The sequence below is a fragment of the Colobus angolensis genome, unplaced genomic scaffold, assembly GCF_000951035.1.
Source record: "Colobus angolensis palliatus isolate OR3802 unplaced genomic scaffold, Cang.pa_1.0 Scaffold213, whole genome shotgun sequence".
NCBI classification, from domain to species: Eukaryota; Metazoa; Chordata; class Mammalia; order Primates; family Cercopithecidae; genus Colobus; species Colobus angolensis.
The window spans coordinates 3807535-3833418 of NW_012115300.1; the positions used below are offsets into that span (position 1 = coordinate 3807535).

A 25884-nucleotide genomic window follows, 5' to 3' on the forward strand; every position below is an offset into this window, starting at 1 on the left:
GAGGCCCCAGGAGAAAGAGAAAGATAGGTGAATGACCAGTTGGTGGAACAATAAGAACAACATTTATCCGTTAAGTTTGTTGTCTTATCTGGGTACAGTTCACGTTGCCCCAAAATAATTACAATAGTAACATCAAAGTTTACTAATCACAGGTCATCATAACAGAATAATTATGAAAAGTTTGTAATATTGTGAGAATTACCAAAATGTGATTCAGAGACACAGACTGAACACATGCTGTTAGAAAAATGACACCAGTAAACTTGTTTGATGTAGCATTGCTACACATCTTAAATATGCAAAAAAGCATATTATCTGCAAAGCACAATAAGTGACATGCAATAAAATAAGAAATGCCTGTAGTTTCATCGTTAGTCATTTATGTGCCTAGATTTCCCACTACAATGGGAGTACCTTAGAGAAAGTAGGCTGTCTTCAATGTATATAAATCTAGCATATTATATGGATTCAGTGAAAATAATTATTCTAATACGATTGGTTTTATTAGATTGATTATGGGAAACAAGTACAAATTAGTTTTATGATATAGTCCAAAATGATGGCTTCAGTGTTTGTTCTTTTAAGTTTTCATGTATCTCTGTGGGGTATATTCAGCTGTATCTTTCCACTTACGGAAAAATTTGTTTTCTGTTTGGTCTTAAGACAGTTGACTGCAGTTATATTACTCTGTTTCTCCCAAAGACATTATGTTTTAACCCTGTAGAAAGATCACTGCTTTCTGTCATGATTTAAACATGTATATGAGTTCCTTTTAAAACAAACAACTCTTTTGATCTATGCTTCTTTTATTTACCACACTGTAGTTTTCTTTCTTTCCCTCCACCCTAAGCTTCCTGAAAATTTTGCCTGTGCTTTAAGTCTCTACATTTTTTTCTCTTCTGTAAACCATGGAAGCCACCATAATCTGGCATCTTTGCCCAACTACCTAACTTAAATTGTTCTGCCAAAACCCAATAAATATATAATTCCCTAATCTAATGGAACCTCCCTGTATTAGTGTGTCATGCACTAATAAAGATATACTGGAGACTGGGTTATTTATAAAGGACAGAGGTTTAGTTGACTCACAGTTCAGCATGGCTGGGGAGACCTCAGGAAACTTACAATCATGGTGGAAGGGGAAGCAAACACATCCTTCATCACGTGGCAATAGGCAAGAGAAGTGCTGAGCAAAGGGGGAAAAGTCCCTTATAAAACCATCATATCTCGTGATAACTCACTATCATGAAAACAGCATGGGGGTAACTGCCCCCATGATTCAGTTACCACCATGTTTCTTTCATGACATATTGTGTATTAGTCAGGGTTCTTTAGAGGAACAGAACTAATAGGATATGTCTCTCTATATCTATCTATCTATCTATCTATCTATCTATCTATCTATCTATCTATCTATATCTGTATATCAAAGGGAGAAAGATGTAGGCTGAGAGGCTAGGCCAGTCTAGTCTTTTCACATTTTTCTGCCTGCTTTATATTCTAGGCACACAGGCAGCTGATTAGAGGGTGCCTACCCAGATTAAAGGTGGGTCTGCCTTTCCCAGCCCACTGACTCAAATATTAATCTCCCTTGGCAACACCCTCACAGACAAACCCAGAGTCAAAACTTTGCATCCTTCAATCCAATCAAGTTGACACTCAGTATTAACCATCACATGTGGGGATTATGGAAACTACAGTTCAAGATGAGATTTGGGTGGGAACACAACCAAATCATGTCACATCCCTACACCCTTTAACATAATTTACAACTTTGGAATATTTGACATGGTTTGTCTACTCCTTAGTGTAATTCTCTGTTTCTGTAACTGTGGCATTACTTACTTCTTGTTCTCTTCCTTCTTTTCTGGTCTCTCCTGCATAGTTGTCATTGTCGACTTCTTTTCCTTTGTTTGTCCTATGGCCTCCAGAGTGATCTCATCCAATTCCATGGCTTCAGTTACGTACTGACAACTCTTTGACCTATATGACTTGACTGCCAATTTTATAATTAGAACCCTACCAGACAGTGGGCATCTGGAACAGTCACAGGCGTCTTAGTCTTACTGTGTCTACAACTGAATGTAATGTTTTCTCTTTCCCAAATCAATTCTGTTTCCTGTTTCTCTCAGTGTATGGTACTATTAGTCACACAATTTAGTGAACTGGAAACCTGGAAATCGTTATTGATTCTTCCCTCTCTATAGGCAATAAATTGCCACCTGATAGAATTTGCCTCCCTAACACCTTGATCCTGTTTTCTTTCTGTATTCATTTTTTAAAAATTCTTATTTTAGCTTCAGTGGTACATGTGTAGGATTCTTATATAGGTAAACTCATGTTACAGAGATTTGTTGTACAGATTATTTCATCACCCAGGTACTAAGCCTAGTACCTAATAGTTATCTTTTTTGTTCCTCTCCCTCCTCCACCCCCTACCCTCTAATAGGCCCTAGTGTCTGTTGTTCCCCTCTTTGTGTCCATGAGTTCTCATCATTTAGCTCCCACTTACACCTGAGAGCATGTGGTATTTGATTTTCTGTTCATGCATTAGATTGTCACCACCTCCATTCATGTTCCCATGAAAGACATGATCTTGTTTTCTTTTAATGCTGCATAGTATTCTATGGTATATATGTCCACATTTTCTTTATTCAATTTGCCATTGATGGGCATTTAGGTTGATTCCATGTCTCACCTTATCCAAGTTCTCTCTGGGTAAGATTATGACACAAAGCTGGAGAGTTGATGTACCTCTGAGGTAGGACAGTAAAGGTATATTGCTGGCCTCTCCGGCTGAAGGCAAATTGCTTCTGGTGGGCCTTATGGACAGGAACAGAGATAAAGGCATTTGCCAAGTCAATGACTGAATACCAGGTACCAGGAGATGTGTTAATTTACTCAAGCAATGAAACCGCATCTGGTACAGCAGCTAGCATTCTTCAAGATCCATGTCTTTGTTGTTGTGAATAGTGCTGCAGTGAACATTTTTATGCATGTCTTTTTGGTTGAATGATTTATATTCCTTTGGTTATATACCTAGTGTATTAGTCAGGGTTCCCTAGAGGCATAGAACTAATAGGATACTATATATATAAAAAGAGGAGTTTATTAAGTATTAACTTACAAGATCACAAGGTCCCAAAATAGGCTATCTACAAGTTCGAGGAGTGAGGAGAGTCAGTCCAAGTCTCAAACTCAAGAACTTGGATTCCAATGTTTGAGTGCAGGAAAGCATCCAGCATGGAAGAAAAATGTAGGCTGGGAGGTTAAGCCAGTGTCACCTTTTCATGTTTTTCTGCCTGCTTTATATTCAAGGGCAGTTGATTAGATTGTGTCCACCAGATTAAAGGTCTGCCTTCCCCATCCCACTGATTCAAATGTTAATTTCCTTTGGCAACACCCACACAGACACACCTAGGATCAGTACTTTGCATCCTTCAATCCAATCAAGTTGACGCTCACTATTAACCATCACAAGTTCACCTCTTGTCAACCTGAAGCCATAGTCATACATTCATTTTCCACAAAAGCTCAACAACAGGCCAAGTGCTGCCTCTCAGAAGGAGAGTAGTTATCTGAAGAAGGCAGGGCCTTGCTCCAAAGTCTTAGCAGCCTCTGCTGTGATTCACCTATGGGGGTCTGCCAAAGGCTCCAAACAGCATCTCTATCTGCCACTGATGCCTTGAGCACCATTGGATCTGCTGGATCGTATGGCCCAAGTGGCAGAGCAGCTTGCACAGCAGCCTGGGTCTGTTGCAGAGCCTTCTCCTGTTCTGGACCCCACTGAAAACTGGCAGCCTTTCAGGTCGTTCAATAAATGGGACAGAGTAACACACCCAAGTGAGGAATGTGTCACCTCCAAAATCCACATAGGCTTACTAGGCCTTGTGTCTCTTTCTTGTTTGTAGGAGGGGCCAAATACAGCAACTTATTCTTCACATTAGAAGGAATATCTCGACAGACCGCACACCACTGGACCCTTAGACATTTTACTGAGGTGGAAGTTCCCTGAATTTTAGTTGGATTTATTTTTCATCCTCTGGCACGCAAATGTCTCAGCAATAAATCCAATGTGTTTGCTACTCCCTGCTCACTTGATCCAGTCAGCTTAGTTATCAATGTAATGGACCAGTGTGATATCTTGCAGAAGCAAAAAGCTATCAAGTTCTCTCTGGATAAGATTATGATACAAAGCCAAAGAGTTGATATACCTCTGAGGTAGAACAGTAAAGGTTTATTGCTGGCCTTGCCAGCTGAAGGAAAATTGCTTTTGATGGGCCTTATGGATAGGAACAGAGATAAAGGCATTTGCGAAGTCAGTGGCTGCATACCAGGTACCAGGAGATGTGCTGATTTACTCAAGCAATGAAACCACATCTGGTACAGCAGCTGCAGTTGGAGTCACCACTTTGTTAAGCTTAGGATAATCCAGTAGCCTTCTTCAAGATCCATCTGTCTTCTGCACAGGCCAAATAGGAGAGTTGAATTGGGCTGTGTTAGGAATCCCCACCCCTGCGTCTTTCAAGTCCTTGATGGTGGCACTAATCTTTGCAGTTTCTCCAGGGATGCGATATTATTTTTGATTTAGTATTTTTCTAGGTAGAGGCAGGTGTAATGGCTTCTATTTGGCCTTTCGCACCATAAGAGCCCTCACCCTACCAGTCAGAGAACGTAGGTGGGGGTCCTGCCAGCTGCTAAGTATGTCTATGACAATTATGCATTCTGGCACTGTAGAAAAGACTACAGGGTGAGTCTGGAGATCCACTGTACACACTGTAAGTTGGAACTGAGGTAAAGCTCCATTAATTACCTGATGGCCATAAGACACTGTTTTAACTGGAGGATAACAGTGACATTTTGGATCCCCTGGAATCTACATCAGCTCAGAGCCAGTGTCCATCAGTCCCCAAAATGTCTGATCATTTCCCTTTCCCCAGTACACAGTTGCCCTGGGTAAAAGGCCAGAGGTCTCCTTGGGGAAGGATGGGAGAAAAATTCACTGCATAAATTGTCAGTAATGTAATGGGGTCCTTCCTTGAAGGGACCCAACCTCCCCTTCATTCAAGGGATTCTGAGTCTGTAAACTGGCTTGTCTGGAAATGGATTGAGGGGCCGTGATTCTGTTTTTATAATTCAAAGTAGTCTTTTGTCCATTCGACCTAGAAGTTTTCTGCTTATATTAATGAAGTAGGAATGCAGTAGGCTTCCTGTCAGTTTCACTTCTAGGAACACCGTGATTAGCCAATGCCAGAGCTAAACAGGAGTTGGATTATTCTGATTGCTTTTTGTCTCTGGTGTCCATTACAGTAGCTACACCCACCTGGCCTTTGACGGTTGAGTGCCACTCTTTGGCCGTCGCCACCTAGGGATCCAGTTATTCTTATTTTATTTAAATTTTGTAGTTGAGTGAATTTGGTTCCCACATTTGGATCTGACATACAGAGAAGAGCGATTACAGGGCTCTTCAAAGATGTAGGTGAGGCCCTCACAAATCTATTTTGCAAGGCATTGGTCAAGGGTATATCTTCTGGAACCTCCCAGCTGGGATGAGTAGATCTAAAGCGACTAATCAACTTCACCATCTTAATCTCCTTAAGACTTGAGATCCCTTCCTCTGCATTAAACCAGAGGACATCAGGAATTTCCAGTGTGCTCACATTGGGCCATCTTTTAATCCGTATTTCAACTAACTGAGCAACTAAATGATTAGAACATTTTTCAACTCCTCGAGCTGCAACATTAAATGCAGAGGCCCTACCTAGTTGGGCCAAATCAATAAATTCAGGCTGATTCAGCTCTGTGTTCCTCCCACCATTATCCCATACCCTTAATATCCATTCCCATGCCTGTTCTCCAGATTTCTGTTTATATAAATTGGAGAACTCAAGCAGTTTTTTTTGAGTGTAGTGCGTTTCCTCATAGATCATGCTCTCAACCTCACCTTTAGGGCCCGCACAACTTTAGTGCAGTTATAGGTCTAGAAGGAAACAGGGTGTTGGGGCTAGCTCCTGAGGAGAATCAACATTCTTTTGCCTGACAACTGCCTCAGGGGAGGCCATCACTTTCGCCTCAGGCAGTGCAGAGTTTATCTCCTCCCACAAAAGTGGAAAGGCTGATGGCACCATGGGTTGGGGAGGGGATGTTGCCACTGCTGGGGATGGGGAAGCTGTTTCTTCTGGCAAAAAAAGGTTCATCAGAGTGTGCAAACTTAGTGTCCCCAGTTCTACAGGGTCCTCGCACATGTACCCATTCAAAGTTGTAGGGTCCCATTCTTTTCCAATCAATGCCCTCACTTTAACAGTAGACACCTAGCGAGGCTGTGCGTGCAGCTTTTGTTGCAGGTCAGCCACTCACATGATAAGAACTTATGCCTGTTTTTCCACAATTTCTGCTCTTTCTCTGCAGGAGATAAAACTCTCAATCAGGGCAATTTTAGCAGATTTGAGGCTCAATATCTTATTCTGAAGCCAGGAGACAGAATCTCTGAGTTCATCATTTTCTTTCATCACTTTGTTCACTGAACTTAGGAGCAACCAACCAACTTCGTTATGTTCCTTGGATTTCCACATACGGTCAAACTGTATTACATATAGAGTCACTGAATTCCTTGTCTCTCATGAGTGGTGAATTAGGAGTGTCAAATACGTTTATTTTGCATAACTCTCTAAACAGTTCATGCCAGTGACTATCAGTGTTCTCCATACTTTTAGAAGGAGAATCCTCTAGAAACCCCAAAACTAATGAAAGAATTCCAACCTTAATATTCTCTTCCTCTAGAATTACTCTTGGTACCAAAATCTGTATTAGTCAGGGTTCCCTAGAGAGCAGAACTAATAGGATAGATATCAATATACATATAAAGGGGAGTGTATTAAGTATTAATTTACACAATCAGAAGGTCCCACAATAGGCTGCCTGCAAGCTTGAGGAGCAAGGACAGCCAGTCTGAGTCTCAAAGCTAAAGAACTTGGAGTCTGATGTCTGAGGGAAGGAAGCATCCCTCACAGGAGAAAGATGTAGGCTTGGAAGCTATGCCAGTCTTGTCTTTTCATGTTTTTCTGCCTGCTTTATGTTCCCTGGCAGCTGATTAGATGGTGCCCATCAGATTAAGGGTGGGTCTGCCTTTCCTAGCCCACTGACTCAAATGTTAATTTCTTTTGGCAACACCCTCACAGACATACCCAGGGTCAGTACTTTGCATCCTTCAATTCAACAAGTTGACACTCAGTATTAACCATTACACCCAGTAATGGGATTGCTGGGTTGAATGGTAGTTCTATTTGTCGATCTTTGGGGACAATTGCCACAATGCTTTCCACAATGGTTGAACTAATTTATACTCTCAGCAACAGTGTATAAGTGTTCTCTTTTCTCCACAATTTCACCATCATCTGTTACTCTTTTACTTTTTTGATAATAGCCATTCTGACTGGTGTGAGATGGCATCTTATTTTGGTTTTGATTTGCATGTCTCTAATGATCAGTAATATTGTGCTTTTTTCATATGCTTCTTGGCTGCATATGTGTCTTCTTTTGAAAAGTGCCTGTTCATGTCCTTTGCCCACCTTTTAATGGGATTTTCTTTTTGCAAATTTCTTTAATTTTCTTATAGATGCTGGATATTAGATACTTGTCAGATGCATAGTTCATAAATACTTTCTCTCATACTGTAGGTTGTTTAGTGTGTTGCTACTTATGCTGTGAGGAAGCACTTAAAGTTAATTAGATCCCATTTGTGAATTTTTGCTCTTGTAGCAATTGGTTTTGGTGTCTTTGTCATGAAATTGATGGCAGTGGTGGCCCATCTGGAGCAGTGGCTGCCATGATGCCACCTTCATTGTGGAAGGCAAGACTGGGGCTGCATGCCCCATGGAGCTGGTGGTAGTCCCACCCTCCCAGGCACAGCTGCAGCCACTCACCTGCCTGTGGGTAGACAGTGGTGGGTCCCTGGTGAAGCCCCAACTTTGAGTCAGGGTTGGCCTGAAGTATGAGGACCAGGCTGCCAGTTCTGCAGACCGGAGTGAGGACTTACGGTGCTTTTTCCGAGCCTGACTGTGGTTGCCCATGGACCAGTCAGCATGCACTTTGTTCCCTCTGAAGCCCATAAAAGCCCCAGACTCAGCCAGACTTGGGCAGATGTTGGGATGCCCTGCCTGTGGAGAGGAGCTACACGCTGTGCGTCTCCTCTCAGCTGAGAGCTGAGCAGACATCAGGACGACCTGCCTGTGGAGAGGAGATATACATTGTGGGTCTCCTCTCAGCTGAGTGCTGAGCAGACATCAAGACAACCAGCCTGCAGAAAGTCTTTACTTCTGGTCTCCTGAGAGCTGTACTGTTGCTCAATAAAGCACCTCTTTGCTTTGCTCACCCTCCAGTTGTCTACATACTTTATTATTCCTGGATGTGGGACAAGAACTTGGGACCCACCAAATGGGAGGACTGAAAGAGCAATAACACAAACAGGGCTGAAACACGCCTCCCACTCATGCTCACCCTGTTGCGGGCAATGAGAAAGAGAGAAGAGAGAAAGAAAGAAGAACTTTAGCCCTTCACGTAGCCCAGACCTAGGAAATCCTTGATCCATGGCTGTGACACCCTCTTTGGGACTCTGTGGTTCCTGGCATTTCCAGGATTTTGGACACTGCTGTGTTTCCTGGTGCCCGTAGTAGAAGCTGCTTGCTTTATGCCTGGTCCAGCAGCAGTTTAACAGGGAGCTGGCACTCATGCCAGTGCCTGGACCTGCCCACCCTGCTGCAGCTGGCACACCTGGTTTTGAGCAGTGGCTGGACCCCATGCTCATTCACTCACACACGTAACCCTCACACCTTCATGTCTGGCTCCTCCTGGGCAGGCATGGGATCTGCGTTGGTAGCATGAGCTGAGCACAGCTTGCCAGGCCGAGTGGCGAGTCGGTGGAATGAACCCACTGGGCCTGAGCAAAATTCAGGCTAAGGTGCCACAGGCCATACAGGTTTCCAGCTGGTGAATCAACACTCCAAGCATCCAAAGGCAAAATGTTTGCCTGTTTGTATGTCGGAATGGTATTGCCTATATTGTCTTCCAGGGTTTTTATAGTTTTGGGTTTTACTTTTAAGTCTTTAATCCATCTTGAGCTAATTTTTGTATATAATATAAGGAAAGGGGGTCTAGTTTCAACTTTCTGCCTATGGCTAGCCAGTTGTCTCAGCACATTTATCAAACAGGGAGTTCTTTCCTCATTGCTTGTTTTTGTCAGCTTTGTTGATGATCAGATAGTTGTAAGCATGCAGCCTTATTTCTGGGCTTTCTATTCTGTTCCATTGGTTGTCTATTTTTGTACCAATATTATACTATTTTGATAGCTGTAGTCCTTCCAAGTCAGGTAACATGATGCCTCCAGCTTTGTTCTTTTTGCTTGGGATTGCCTTGGCTATTCAGGCTCTTTTTTGGTTTTGTATGAATTTTCAAATTTTTTTTCTAGTTCTGTGAAGGATGTCATTGTTAGTTTGATAGGAATATCATTGAATCTGTAAATTGCTTTGGGCAGTAAGCTATTATTATATTGATTCTATCCATAAACATCGAATGTTTTTCCATCTGTTTGTATCATCTCTGAGTTCTTTAAGCCGTGTTTTGTTATTCTCATTGTAGAGTTCTTCTTCCTGGTTTTCTGTACTCCTAGGTATGGTATGGTATGGTATAGTATGGTATGGTATGGTATGGTATTTATTTCATTTCATTTCATTTTTGTGGCAGTTGTGAATAGGATTGAATTCCTGATTTGTCTCTTGACTTGGCTATTGTTGGAGTATAGGAATGCTAGTGATTTTTTTGCATTGATTTTGTATCCTGAATCTTTTCTGAAATTGTTTATCAGCTGAAGGAGCTTTTGGACCAAGACTCTCGGGTTCTCTAAATATAGAATCATGCCGTCTGCAAATAGGGAAAGTTTGGCTTCCTATCTTCCTATTTGAATGACCTTTATTTCTTTCTCTTACCTGATTGCTCTGGCCAAGACGTGCAATACTATGTTGAATAGGGATGGTGAGAGAGGACATCCTTGTCTTGTGCCAGTTTTCAAGGAGAATGTTTCCTGCTTTTGCGTAAATGGTATGATGTTGGCTGTGAGTTTGTCATAGAAGGTTTTTATTATTTTGAGCTATGTTCTTTCAATATCTAGTTTATTGAGAGTTTTTAACACGAAGGATGTTGAAGTTTATTGAAAGGCTTTTCTGCATCTATTGAGATAATCATTTGGTTTTTGTCTTTAGTCCTGTTTATGTGATGGAGTATGTTATTGATTTGCATATGTTGAACCAACCTTGCATCCAAGGGGTAAAGCCTACTTGATGGTGGTGGATTAGTTTTTTGATGTGCTGCTGTATTTCATTTGCAAGTATTTTGTTGAGGATTTTTGCATCAAGTTCATCAAAGATATTGGCCTGGGCTGGGCACGGTGGCTCACGCCTGTAATCCCAGTACTTTGGAGGCCCCAGGCAGGTGGATCACCTGAGGTCAGGAGTTCGAGACCAGCCTGACCAACGTGGTGAAACCCCGTCTCTTCTAAAAATAGAAATCTAGCCAGGCGTGGTGGCACATGCCTGTAATCCCAGCTACCCAAGAGGCTGAGGCAGGAGAATTGCTCGAACCCAAAAGGCAGAGATTGCAGTGAGCTGAAATTGTGCCACTACACTCCGGCCTGGGCAACAAGACTGAACTCCATCTCAAAAAAAAATATATATATATAAAGAAATAAAAAAGATATTGACCTGAAGTTTTTTTTGTTGTTGTTGTTGTGTCTCTGCTGGGTTTTGTTATCAGAATGATGCTGGCCTCATAGAATGAGTTAGGTAGGAGTCCTTCTTTGCGATTTTTTGAAATAATTTTATTAGGAATGATACCAGCTCTTATCTATACATCTGGTAGAATTCAGCTGTGAATCCAGCTGGTCCTGGGCTTTTTTTGGTTGTTAGACTATTTATTGCTGATTCAATTTTGGAGTTTGTTACTGGCCTTTTCTGAGAATCACTTTGTTCCTGGTTCAGTCTTGGGGGAGCATATGTGTCCAGGAATTTATCCATTTCTTCTAGGTTTTCTAGGTTGTTTGCATAGAGGTGTTCATAGTAGTCTTTGATTGTTATTTGTATTACTTTCATGTCAGTAATTACATCCCTTTTGTCGTGTGTGTGTGTGTGTGTGTGTGTGTGTGTTGGGTTTGTTCATTCATTTATTTATTTATTCATCAGATACACAGGGAGTGCCTGCCGTTTGCTCGGCACTGTGGTCAAGGAACTGTGTGTGCAGTGTTGAGCGGAGCACATCCTGTCCCTGCTCTGTGACACTCACAGTTTGGCTCAGGTCCAGGGAGGAAGAATAGGGCTCCAGGGTGTGGTCAAGGTTCCACTGGGACAGCGGTGTTCCCCATACCAGTGAGGGGTTTAATCTCTCCAGTGGATCTTCCACAGCATTTTACTTGTATGGGGCTGGGTAATCACTGAGTGGATAAAGAAAATGTGGTAATATGTACCATGTAATACTACTCAGCCATAATAAAGGAATGAAATAATGGGATTTGCAGCAACCTGGATGGAATCGGAGACTATTATTCTAAGTTAAGTAACACTGGAATGGAAAACCAAACATTGTATGTTCTCACCCAGATATAGGATCTTAGCTGTGAGGACACAAAGGCATAAGAATGATACAGTGGACTTTGGAGACTTGAAGGGGGAAAGGGTAGGAGAGGGGTGAGGGATAAAAAACTACACGTTGTGTACAGTGTACACTGCTTGGGTGTTGGGTTCACTAGAATCTCAGAAATTGCCACTAAATAATTTATTCATCTATCCAAACACCATCTGGTCCCCCAAGCCTATTGAAATAAAAAATGAATTAAAGAAAGATTATACAAACCAGTTTATCCATCACTAGTACTGTGAAATCAAAATATAACAGAATACTATAGTGATAATAAAAGGGTTCTTAGAATTAAATAACAATCATTTAAGAAAAATTATTCTAACTCTATTAGTTAAGTTATCCCTGGTAACTGAAAGCGATGTTTATTTTTGTTGGAATAAACACAACTGTTTAGAAATCAAAAAAAAAAAATGTGTATTTTCTTTCCCTCTAGATGTAAGTGAAATATAGTCTGCTATACTCACCTGCCCTTTGCATTTTTCTATTGCTTATCTTGGAGATGACTCTGTAGCAGTATAGAGAGCTCTTTCTTATCCTTTTCTTCCCCCCACAGTTGCATAATAGTCCATTATGTGGATGTGCTAGAGTTTATCCAGTCTTATTGGTGGACACTTGGGTTCTTTCAAGTCTTTTAGTTTTATAAATGATGCCAAAATTAATAGCCTTGGCTTATATTGTACTTGCCAGTGTGTCTATATATATATATATATATATATATAGTGTCATATAACAAATTCTTACAAATCCAGTGGATTAAAACAACACCCCTCTATTAACTCACAGTTTTGTAGGTCAGAAGTCTAGTATGGTGTGCCTGAATTTTCTGTGGCTGTTAGCTAGGGACTTCTATGTGGTTTCTGAAGGCTACTCTCGGGTGTTATGTGTCCTTTTGCATTTCATCAGTGGAGAACTTCCATTATACCGTATTCCTCTCATTCTTTGAGTCTCTCTGACCTTTTGTGACCAGTTAGAGAAAATTCCACTTTTAAATTGCTTTTTGATTAGGTCAAGCCCACCCATAATCTCCTATTTTAAAGTCAACTGATTAAAGATTTTAGTTGCATCTGCAAAAATTCCTTCACAGCAGTGCTTGCATTTGTGTTTGAGGGCTGAGAATCTTGAGGGCCATTTTCGACTTCTGCCTACCACAATATCTTCAGGCTAGATTTGTAGAAGCATGATTACTAGGTTGAAAGGTAAATTCACATGTAATATATTCCAGTGTACGGTTCTTATTGCTAGATTTTCATTCGCAGAGAATAATCCTTTTGCTTTCCTCTCAGTAAGATATTATAGTGCCTCTTTCCTGGTAGGCTGATTAAGAAGATTATGTGGTCAAAAGTTTAGATATTTGTCTGACAAGTGAAAAATGTTAATTTATATATTTTTTACATTCTGAACAGAACATCCTTTTCTATGCTTAATGGCCATTGACATTTACTTATCCCTTAAATGTCTTTTCATTCATTTTTGCCTATTTTTCCATTTGTGTAGTTCTTTTTCTTGTAAATTTTAAGAGATTCTTTAGCTTTTAGGGATATTAGGTCTTAACTTTTCATGGCTTCATGTCAGGTGTCTACCAAAATTCTAACACCTGTGAACAACTTTCAAGTTGTACTTTAGTAAATTAAAGGTGAATAATACAAAATACCCTTTTCCTTTAATATACACAATTTTTAAATTGCTTTCAGTTTCTATGCTTATGATCCAGCTCTATGATAATGGTGTGTAAATGTGGTATTGTATTAGGTAGACAAATGCAAAATCGGACATTTTTTGATTTACATAACTAACTTTCAGGAAAAGCAGAGACTACTGGAAACAGGACTGCAAGTGCTGTCGGGTCTACGTCTGTCTCTCTGTGTCTGTCCTCCTCCATCCTCCACCTTTGCTTATTATTGCATTTCATGTTGGCTTTGTTGAATGGCAAGCACAGTGTAATAATGGTCAAGAGTTTGAATTCTGAAGCCAGACTGCCTGCGTTAGTTTCCTGGTTCTGCCTCTTACTAGCTGTGTGACCCTGAACAAGTTAGACCTCAGTTTTTTCTTGATAAAAGAGTGCCTTATGCTAAATGAAATAAGTCAGACACAGGAAGGACAAATACTACAATATACCACTTGTATCATGAGTCAAAAATAGTTAAACTCGTGGAAGTAGAGAGTGGAATGGTGGTGGCTGGGGTGAGAATGGGGAAAAACAGGCAAGTATTAGTCAAATATACGAAGTTTTGGTTATACAAGATGATTAAATCCTAAAGATCTACTGTACAGCATAGCGCCTATAGTTAGCAATACTATATTATATACTTAATAACTTGCTAAGGGGGCAGATCTCTTGCTAAATGTTTTTATCTCTCACACACACTAATCAATGAGGCAGGAGGAAACTTTGGGTGGTGATGGATGGGCTTATGGCATAGATTGTGGTTGTGGTTTCACAGGTGTATACATATCTCCAAACTCATCACATTTATACATTATTAGTACAGCTTATTTATGTAAATTAAACCTCCATGAAGTGAGTTTTTCTTTTCTTTTCTTTTTTTTTTTTAAAGAAGAGCTGTAATATTTTCATCTCAGGGTTGTTGTGAAGACTAAATGCATTTAGATCACCACCTGGCAGATAATAAGTGATATATAAATGTTTGTTATAATTATTTTCTTCTTCTCTAGATGGTATTCTCCATAGGAGAGGACTCGATAGTCCTCCATTCCCCATAGGAGGGGCTGCCTGTTATTCTATAGTGTTATCTTTACCCTCTCCCCTTTTATTAATTTCCTAGGGCTGTCATAGCACATTACCACAAACTGGGTAGCTTTAAATCACAAAAATTTATTCTCTCTCAATTCTGAAGGCCAGAAGTTTGAAAACAAAGTACCAACAGGGCCATGCTTCCTCCCAAGGCTCCAGGGAAGAATCCTTTTGTTTAGTTTCTGTTTTTTCTCAGTTGTTTCATGTCTTGTTGCTACATAAATCCAATTTCTGCCTCTATCTTTACATGTCTGTTTCCTCTTCTCTGTCTTATATCTCCCTCCGTTTTTCTCTCAGGACACTTGTCTTAGATTAAATGTCTACTTTGATAATCCAGGAGGATATGGGTTGGCTGTGTCCCCACCCAGATCTCATCTTGAATTATAGTTTCCGTAATCCCCATGTGTCGTGGGAGGGGCTTGACAGGAGGTAACTGAATTATGGGGGTGATTTCCACCATGCTGTTCTCATGATAGCGACTGAGTTCTCACGAGATCTGATGATTTTATAAGGAGCTTTACCCCACTTTGCTCCTCACTTCTCCTTCCTGCTGCCGTGTGAAGAAGGATGTGTTTGCTTTCCCCTCCACCATGATTGTAAGTTTCCCGAGGCCTCTCCAGCCATGTTGATCTGTGAGTTAATTAAACCTCTTTTTTTTTTTTTTTAATAAATTAGTCACTCTCAGGTGTGTCTTTATTAACAGCGTGAGAATGGACTAACACATACCTCAAGAGTCTTAACCTCTGCAATGACTCTTTTTCTGAATAGGGTGACATTTATAGGTTCTGGGGATGAGGCCCTGGACATATCTTTTTTTTTTTTTTGGTGTGTGTGAGGGTCACCATTTAATTCTCTATAACCCCAAGTAGGAGAGCAGCCTTTTCCTCTGCTTTTCCATGTTGAAAAATCCCAAGGAAGGAATTTGATTAGCTTAGCTTTATTCATAGGCTAACCAATCATAAGCCACTTCTAGAAGTGGAAGTGCAGAACTATTGGGGTGTTACATGTGACCTATCCTCACCCTTCACTTGCCTATTTCTTCAATAAAACGAGTCAGTCACATAGTCCAAACCTGGCTATTGGGGCAGTTGTAAACAGTAGGCACTCAAACATATCTTTATATAGAATTGATATTCCTTTTTGTTTTTCCAGTGTGGCCTCAGTCTGACCTAGTAGGTTATTGAAAATATTCTCAAGCTGGACAGTATCTTTTAAAAAGATACAGAATTTCTGTCTACTTTTTGTAAGTCCCAGGTCTTCTTGCACTAGTTTGTTGCTGGGAAGCTGCTTCTTGATTTTAGGAAGCTGATTCCCTTATTGACACGTTATGGTGCTTAGACACGGAAGCACTCCGTAAGGCTTCCCAGGAGTTTCGTTTTCTTCCCTAAGTGGTGGTACATCAATGTAATCTTCTTCTTTGAAAAAATTATTTACCATAACATTTGTTCTTTGAAAATGCATTCTCATTGATAGATTACTGTAATCTACTCTTCCATTAGCTTGTTGGTAATACAGTCTATCATTTTTATTCTAACAGTACCTAGTACTTAGATTCAGAACTAGAATCTCAGTTACAAGATGTCACTGGCTATCAAATAGTTTGAGCTCTGCATTATATTCAGATAGCTGCGCAAATTTCAGCTATATGAATTCCCTACTAATAAATAAATATTTATTATAATACATTTAGAAACGTCTGTGCATAGAACTAATTGGCAACCTCTCTCACCTCAGGTACAAGAAGGTTAATGATTCCTAATCAATTCTAGATTGTTTTATGAAGATTAACAGTGGTTAAAAATAGTGATAATAGGTCCTTTCTTTAAAATTATAATAATTATTAAGTAATAAAACATTTACCTATTTGTAGAATAGGTAGTTAGTGAACAAGTTTCATCACTATGTCCAGGGCAAAGACTATTTATTTAATAGTATTCAGATGCTTGAGCAAGTCATGGCAGTCTCTGTGGCTCTGTCATGTAGCTAATTCAGGAAAAAGTAGAGAGGTTAAAGGAGATGGAAAGAGTCGTGATGCAATTAATGAGAGTGACTGTGCAGCTGGAAATATGAATATGACTTGTTTAGCTCATGTTCTATTGTAATGTTTGAAGCAAATAGTGAACAGCAAAGTAGTAGATAACAGTAACAGATCATTTAAAAATAATAGTCTTTTTATTCATCATTGCTAGGTAGTTTATTAATATTTACCAATTTAAACTCTCATGCTAGTATTGTTTACACACTTCTACAACATAACCTATAGAATGGGAAATACATTCTTGTATGTTGGGTACAAATTTCTACTAGGTAGCTTTATCCACAATCCAGTTGTTGTATTAGTATTGATTAGTATTTGATTAGTAGTTTTCCAATGTGATTTTGAAATGTCTATTATTTCCTCCTTTTTACAAATTCATTCCCTTGCCTATTTTTTTAATTTGATGAAATAGTCTTTGTATCATAAGCCACAAATCCCTCAATAAATATTATGTGACTTTACTCCCTAGTAAAACCTTTCGTCTTTTGCCCTATTGGTAACAGAAATATCCTGAATTTAAACTCATTGGAGAGTAGCAAGTTTCTTGGTCAGGAAAATGAGCAATGAGAGAGATAGATATTTGTCCATGAATAAATTTCTTAGGCCTGAACCCAAAGATATACGTAAAAGCAGGGAATTATAGAAAGAAAGACTTCTTTTTTTTTTTTTTTTCTTTTCTGAGACAGAGTTTTGCTTTGTTACCCAAGCTAGAGTGCAGTGGCACGATCTTGGCTCACTGCAACTTCACCTCCCGGGTTCAAACAATTCTCCTGCCTCAGCCTCCCGAGTAGCTGGGATTACAGGCACCCATCACCACACCTGTTTTTTTTTTTTTTTTTTTACTAGAGACGGTGTTTCACCATGTTGGCCAGGCTGGTCTCGAACTCCTGACCTCGTGGTCTGCCAGCCTTGGCCTCCCAGAGTGCTGAGATTTCAGGTATGAGCCACTGCAACCGGCCAAGAAAGCCTTTTAAAACATGTTCAAAATTGTGTGATTGGCTAAAATTGTCAGTGCTAGGACAACTGCTGGCACTTAGATCATCAGGTTCTGTGTGTATTTGCATTAGTGGTTTTGAAGCCTTGGCAACACACTGGAACATCACAGGGAGCTTTTAAAAGAGTATTAATGCCAGAATCCCACCCCTAGACGTAGTGATTTAATCGACCCGGGGTTGAACCTGGGCACCTCTGTATCTTTTTTAAGTTCCCTATGTGATTCTAATGTTCAACCGGGGTTGGAAACTGCTGATTTACATGAGCCAGATAATCTCTATTAAGAAAATCTCAAATAGTTACTAGATACAATATTTGGATACATTATTCATTCTTCTAATTTGTGGATTTTATATTTGTTTTTCAAAGTAGTTTACATTTTTGGCAATTTTATCAATATTTAACTGATGGTATAAGGTGCTCACTAGTGCCAGAGTAGGGTCAAAATCACTGTTTTCCACTTTGGCTGAACACTAGATTCACTTCGGAAACTTTTACAGTCCTCATGTAAATCTAGGCCACGCTCAGACCAGTTAATTCAGAAACTTTGAGAGTTAGGACCCAGACATTACATTATTATCATTATTATTATTATTATTATTATTATTTACAGCTCCTCAGGTGATTTATTTATAAAGCCAAATTTGAGAGCCACAATTCTAAATAAATTGTTGTTGACTTAATTTTCTTTAAATGATTTCAGTTAAGTACAGCCTCACTTTGTCTCTTTTTTTTTCAGGATATTATTGATAGACTTATAATTTTGAATTCTGAAGCTAAGATTCGTTCTTTATTCAACTATGAACAATCACATATCTTTGGTCTAAGGTAAAGTGCTACATTTTACTTTTGATATTATATTTTATGTTCCATAAAAAATAAGCATTTGTCCTATCTACTTTTAAAAAGTATTTAAAATTAGCTAATATTTAAAAGCATGCTTAAAGGTAATTTGTCTTCCTGTAACGTTATAGACACAGTAAATTATGGCAATTAGATGTTTGTACCATGGCCTTTGTCTGAATTTGGATTCTGTATTATTATAGTGTCTCCCATTCCTTAATTTAATAGAGGCATTTTGGGGACTATTTCATTTAGTTTACTTAGGAGTCAACTTGACCTTCCCTGGGTTGGTATTTGGCTAGATTCTTGTCACAATATACCCTTAAAAGAGGCTTAGAAATGGATGATTTATCCTGAGGCCCAAGTTTTGCTCTTTGGTGTTAATCATTACTTTTCAACTTTGCCTGAAGTTTAAATCTTTCTAGTTGAGTTCATGTTCCTTGATATTTTATTTCCCATATTCAAATGGGAAATAAGTCATAGTTGGTAGGGCTATAGGGACTCGTGAAATTCGCAGCGTTTTGCTCATATGTAAACTTATAATTTGCTTCCCTACCTGTAAATTACTACCTTTAAAAGCAGCTGAATTAAGGAAAATTTTCATTTCCATAGTTTCATTATTTTTCTTTCTTTTCTATTAGCAAAGTAACTTTTTTAGACTTGAGGGAGATCAATGATAATTCACCACCTAAGAAAGGAAGCAATTATTTTTCTAAAGTTAGAATTCTGTGATGATAGTGTATTTTTAACTTTTTAAAAACTGTATATTAGTAGATGAACTTCGTGTTTGGACTTTATAGTTCATTGGAGGTATAACAAAGGTGCTGCTATTATAGTTCTTTGGGTGGTGTGCCCTTTATCTCAAAATGTGTTTTCACATTAAATTTTAATTTTTAGTGTATAGTCTCAGATACATCAGATAGCAAGTTTTGATGGGTTAAACTAGGAAAAGCTTCATTCAGTAGAATTTCCTTTTGCATAGCAAGTATGTTTCTGAGTTTTGCAGTTATAGAACATCGATTTTGGCCTCTTGTTGTTGATATACTGAGTAAATTTCTTTTTTTTTTCCTGTATATTTTCTTGCTTGTGTGGAATAATATTTTCTGTAGTGTTCTTTGGAAGAAGATTTAACAATAGGACTTTATTAAGTTAATGAAAAGCAATCCAAGAAGTGAAATGCTCCTGGGAATAACATACATTAATTTTCATAGTATGTGCTTTCTCATAATATCCAAATGTTATCATTCTATCCTATTCTAAAGAATTTACTATCCTGTTGTTGATAGATATAATAGAATAGTGCAATATGGTGGTTAGCAACATGGACTTGTGGTCAAACTGCCTGCTCTTTCTTTGCTGGTTGTGTGAGATGGGGTCTCAGTTACTCATCTGTAAAGTGGAGGATAATTACATTATTTTCCATGTAGAGTTATTGTCCATTCATGTGTCTGAATCTATGTTTATCACTGTTTGTTCCATTTACTTTATATTTTCTTAAAATAGTACCTGGCACACAGAAAGCTCTGTAAAAACAGTAGTAGTAATAGTTCTAATAGCAATTCTTCGTGTCCTTCTTTATATCTGCTTGACCTATGCTATTTTCGTGTTTTACTATGAAATAATTTTTGTCCTCATTTTTTCTGTATCTCAGTAGTCATAAACATGCTGCCTAGTAATTTGCTTGTTTTATATCAGCATTCAAAAAGAGAAAATGACAAAATTGCTTTCTGAGAAAAAGTTTGTATTTTAACTTTATTTGCTTTTTAACAAGTTTTTCTTTCATAAATTTAGGTTTTGAGATTCCTATTCATAATAATCTTTAATTCAGGTGTATTTGTAAGTCATATATTTTAAACTAATAATTTACTTTCATTTTTCTACTATTTTCTGTCTGTTGTTGGTCATTGATATCTAATGGTGATAAATCTAGATCATAGGTTTGCATTATTCATAAATCTTGTGTTTCTATGTGTTTGGGATTTTTACCCATATGTTTCTTTCCTATTCCCACAGTATTTTTGTTTGTTTCTAGTTAAGCCTTCCTTGTAGCTTTCTCTTCAGTGGATTATCCATTAATATGTCTGAATCTATGTTTATCACTGTTTGTTCCATTTACTTTATATTTTCTTCTGCCTCAAAACTGTAGCAGTAGCATTAAGTGTAATGCTTGATACAACTTATTTATCACAACACTCAGATGAAGCTAATATGAGGCTTAGTGAAATGTGGCATGAACAGCATCACATTCTGTTTAAAGGTCTGAATTTTAATTTGCTAAGATCTTACAAATCTTACATTGTAAATGACTAATATTCAAGAAGGGTGCTCCTTTGATTAACCTCCCCTCTTCACCCCTACCCCTTTTCTCCCTCTTCCAACCTATCCTTTTATTCTACATCATTCCTATTAGTGTGAAGACATGCCTTCATATGTCCCGTCTTACAATGAAATACAACAAACCACACAGAGAAATACCCTTGACCTTGTGTCTCCTTGCAGCCACTGATCTATATAGCAAAATATGTCTATACGAACTGTCCTCAGTTCCTAACCTGTATTTACTCAACTCACTTTGATTTGACATTGACTTTATAATTTTGTCAGAACTATTCATCCTGCTCATTGCTAGATCACTTGTAACTTCCATGCTGATGATTCTAGTGCATTCTTCTCTTTTCTTATCTTACTATAACTGCCAGTAGCATTTGATATAGTAGACCATTTTTTTTTCCTATGTGAAAAATTCTCTTCATTTCTGTGCTATCACACACTCTTATTGCTGCAGTTTTTCTTTCTTTTTTTTTTTTTTTCATTCTCTAGGCAAACTCTGAATGTTGGAATGCTCAGGATTTAGTCTTTGGCCCAGGTCCAAGGATCCTAGCTTTCTGTATACTCTACTCCTAATTTATTCCACTTAAACGTTTGCCTTTAAATATCGTTTACATGCTAGTAGATGCCCCCATTTATATCTCTAGCCCAAACCTTTCTTTTCAGCTACCAGACCTGTATATACACCTGCCTTCTGACATCTCAATTTATACATTTCTCGTTTAAACATGTTCATAATTGAACTCTTGGGTCTCCCAAACCTCCTTCTACGAAAACAAACAAAATAAATCTTTCATTTCTATCTCGTTAAGTGACCCAGCCATCTCTTTAATTGCTTAATCGTGAAAGTCATCGTAACTTTTTTTCTGTTTTTTAAAACAATTTGTCTTTATTGTAAGTAAATTAACCAATGCAGAAAATTAAATATAATGAAATGAAATTCCTTATAATTCTAAAACTGTCACCATTAACACTGTGATAAATCATTCTAGACCTCTTTCTATATATATACAGACAGAAAGATATACAGATATATAAAAATAAATTCTTTTATACGAATAGAATTATAGTACAGTTGCCACTTTAAATTTGAACTGAATTTTATAGGGAAAAAAAAAAAGAAGCCCCAGCATGAGACTGAAGGAATTGCTGAATTTCAGATTACTGTTTTTTCGCTCTGGGGGTCTTTATTTTCTAAGCGATTACTCTAAGGTCAGGAGAAAAGATGATGTAAAACATTTCAAGAGGTTTGAGCGTGATTTTTCACTTTTGGACAGTATTGATCAACTCTACTATGATAGATGAAGACATTCATGCTCTTGTCAACTGCCCACTTCCCCTGTCCTCACCTGTGTTAAAAAGTAGTTCCTTTGCCCATTTGCTAACCTACCCTCATGTGTCAGAGACCCTATCTTCCTCCCTCCCCAGGAGGGTGATTAAACAATAAACTAGGCCGGGCGCGGTGGCTCAAGCCTGTAATCCCAGCACTTTGGGAGGCCGAGACGGGCGGATCACGAGGTCAGGAGATCGAGACCATCCTGGCTAACACGCTGAAACCCCGTCTCTACTAAACAATACAAAAAACTAGCCAGGTGAGGTGGCGGGTGCCTGTAGTCCCAGCTACTCGGGAGGCTGAGGCAGGAGAATGGCGTAAATCCGGGAGGCGGAGCTTGCAGTGAGCTGAGATCCGGCCACAGCACTCCAGCCTGGGTGACAGAGCGAGACTCCGTCTCAAAAAAAAAAAAAAAACAATAAACTAATCTGCATTTTTCAGTGTAGTGACCTAATATATGAAGTGCCTTTTACGATGACTATACAGTAAGATTTACAATTGTAAAATTTACTCTTCTATATTTATTCAACCAGTATTTATTGAACACGCATTCTGAGTTATGGACTGTGCCAGTATGGGGGATGCAATGATGAGTGAATCAGATGTGGTGCTCATTCTCTTTAACCTTGTTATCTAGTGAGGAGTAAGATATTAAGTTAATCAAATAATCTGAGGTAATTGAGGCAGAAAAGAAACACGTTCTTATAAAGCTGTCACCCATCTTTTTTATCATTTAAGTTACTGGCAATTCTGGACACCATTGTGTGGATTACCTTAATATATTTCTACCTTTCCTGTGTACAATAGTTCCTACCCTTCCTTAGCCTGAACTAATGCTCCGAGGAGGTTAGACTCCTTATCTCCCTCAAGGACAAAACAGCATTTATTCCTGCCTCTATACTTGTTTTTTATGTCTTGACTACTGTCTTTGCTTTTGTCTACTTGTACAAATTCAACCCATCCTTCAACACAAAGCTTGCTCCATGAGTTACTTATAGCCCATTCTGATCTTGTCTTCAGTTTGCATGTCTCTTGCCTTTTTGGTCCTTCCCACAGATTTAATATTTTATTTATTTCTTCTTTCTGAATACAACTTCAGTTTCCTAAGGGAGTATTATTTTCTTCTACTTTCATGTCTACCACATTGACAGATCGTTTTGAGTTCTTTGATTAGCATTTATTTGTTAAATCTGCTGATTGGTTAAAACAGTTACCTGGAAACTTTTGATACTGCCCAAGGCTTAGAATCTTGAACTTTTCTTAACCAGTTTTAGTAGGTTTAGAGGAATGTTATATTCCTTCTTGGACATTTTATTTCAATACAAAAACTGTAAATTTCGTGGGGAAACATTATATCATCATTTAATATTAATAGTTTTCTTTATATCAAACTGACCACATTAAGTTTTATTATAGGCTGTAGAATTGCAGCTTTTTTTTTTTTTTTTTACTTTGAATGGTCTTCAGTGCTAAAGATGTACTTAGTTTACACAACTTAAATCTTATATAGTAACTCTTAGTTAAATATATATTACAATTTAGCATGGTTTAAAAATGTTAATATAGTTCTCCTAAAACCTATTTCTTCTTTGCTCATTTGAAACTATAATGTGGCCCATTTATTGTTAATTTTCTTAAAAACAAAACTCGGGAGTCTATACTTACAGAATAGCCTTTAAAATTAATCATTTGCTGTTTGTTATTATTTTACATTTACCCACCAACAGTAAATTTTATATACAGTACAGTGAACAGTTTTATACATCATTAGCTTCTTTGTAAAAAAAAAGTCTCACCTCTGAAATGATGACTTTAATACGAAAAGTTAAAAATTCATATTTGTTTTTAAAAAATTCATATTTGTTTTAGTGTAATTAAAAGCAGTTTGGTTATTTTAACAAGTAGCAAACATAGCCAAATGTTAGTATTTCATCACAGCAAATCGCCAAATTATTTATTTCTAGTGACCCAGTTGCTAACTAGACTTAAATGTGATTAACCTTAGTAATAAGAAATAATCTCACAATTACCTTGTGTAATCTTTTTTTAATATCATAAATTAGAATATAACATGATGACAAAACCATCCACATTTTAGATTTTATATACATATATATACATACATACATATACATGCATATCTAGAATTTATTTTTTCAAGTTAATAAAAAGAAAACAATCGATTACTGATTGAAAACATCAGTAACTAATTCAAAATTCTAATTTAATCAAACAATTCTTGTTTACATAGAAAAATTCAAGAATACTGAAAACCAAAGGAGAAAGCAACACTCATTACCTGACCTCTTCATGGTAACCACTGTTAACCCTATTATGCTCATATTTTGACTTTTAGCTACAGATTTTTTTTTTTTTGGAAAAATAGGAGTGTTATTGTTTGAGACTTCCTTTTTTTACTTAAGTATTAAAATTATCCATTCACACCTATAAATATTAATCTGTGTCATAATTTTAAAGGATTAAATAATGTTCCAGTACATGATTGAATCCCAGTTTTCTGTTTTTACACACGTAGGTTTTTGTTTTTGTTATAAATGTCTATGGATAAATATCTTGATGTTTATAGTTGTTGCTCCGCAACAAATCCGTAGAAGTACACTTGCTAAGTCAAAGGATGGGCACATTTTCCAACCTTATGTATTTTTATCTATACCCTTATTATGATTTAATTTTCTTGACGTCTCTGTAGCGTTTTATATTCTGCCTACTTAACGTAATGTATTCCTTTCATTTTTGTTCATTCATTCAAAAAATATTTATTGAGTCTTTGCTAAGTGCCATACTTTCTTAGATACAGTCTTTTTGGCACCCTCAGTGACTTTGTTCCTCTTTATTTTTGGATTCCTTTGTGTCATTCATTTTTGCTAATTCTTTATTCTCCTCCTTTATTTAACTTTCAATTAGAATTGTCTTCTAGAGTTATGTCTTTAGTTCACCCTCCATTTTATCTACAGTGGCTTCAATGATCACTTCTTTTTTTTCGTTTTTTGGAGACAGAGTCTGGCTCTGTCTCCCAGGCTGGACTGCAGTGGCACAATCTCGGCTCACTGCAAGCTCTGCTTCCCAGGTTCACACCATTCTCCTGCCTCAGCCTCCTGAGTAGCTGGGGGCTACAGGTGCGGGCCGCCACGCCCAGCTAATTTTTTGTATTTTTAGTAGAGGTGGGGTTTCACCCTGTTAACCAGGATGGTCTTGATCTCCTGAGCTCGTTATCTGCCCACCCCGGTCTCCCAAAGTACTGGGATTACAGGCATGAGCCACTGTGCCAGGCTGACCTCTTCTTTACTGACTACCCTTATATCTGTATGTCCAGCCCTAAGCCTGTCCTGAGCATATTTGCAAATTTTGTGTGGCATTTGAATCTGTCTATCATGCAAGCTCCACAAACTCAATATGCCCTGTATTAGTCAGAGTTCCCTAGAGGGACAGAACTTACAGGATATACATATATGTGTGTGTGTGTGTGTGTGTGTGTGTGTGATCATTTTCCTTTCCCCAGTGCACAGTTACCCTGGTACAAAGCCAGAGGTCTCCTTAGGGAAGCATGGGAGGAATAGTCACAGCATAGATTGTTGGTACTGAAGTGGGGTGCTTCCTCAGGGGAACCCAGTCTCTCCTTCACTCAAGGGGTTCTGGGTCTGTAAACTGGCTCCAGTCTGAAAATTGATTGAGGTGCCATGATTCTCTGTTTTTATAATTCAAATTAGTCTTTTGTCCATTTGACCTAAAAATTTTCTGCTAACATAAATTAAGCAAGAACGCATTAGGCTTCCTGTCAATTTCACTTCTAGAAACATTGTGATTAATTAGTTAATGTCAGAGCTCTGCATGAGTCAGACTATTCTGTTTGCTGCTTTGTCTCTGTTGTCCATTGCGGTAGCTAGGCCCACTTGC

The 25884-nt window shown here is 38.2% G+C and overlaps 1 protein-coding gene across 1 annotated transcript in view; it reads left to right on the forward strand.

Moving 5' to 3' along the window:
- Positions 1-25884, forward strand: part of TBC1D32 (TBC1 domain family, member 32) — a 226783-nt gene that overhangs the window by 99023 nt on the left and 101876 nt on the right. Inside the window, exon 22 of the mRNA XM_011942960.1 lies at positions 18205-18293. Within this exon, the coding sequence (XP_011798350.1) occupies positions 18205-18293 (89 nt within the window). The remainder of the gene's footprint in view (positions 1-18204; positions 18294-25884) is intronic.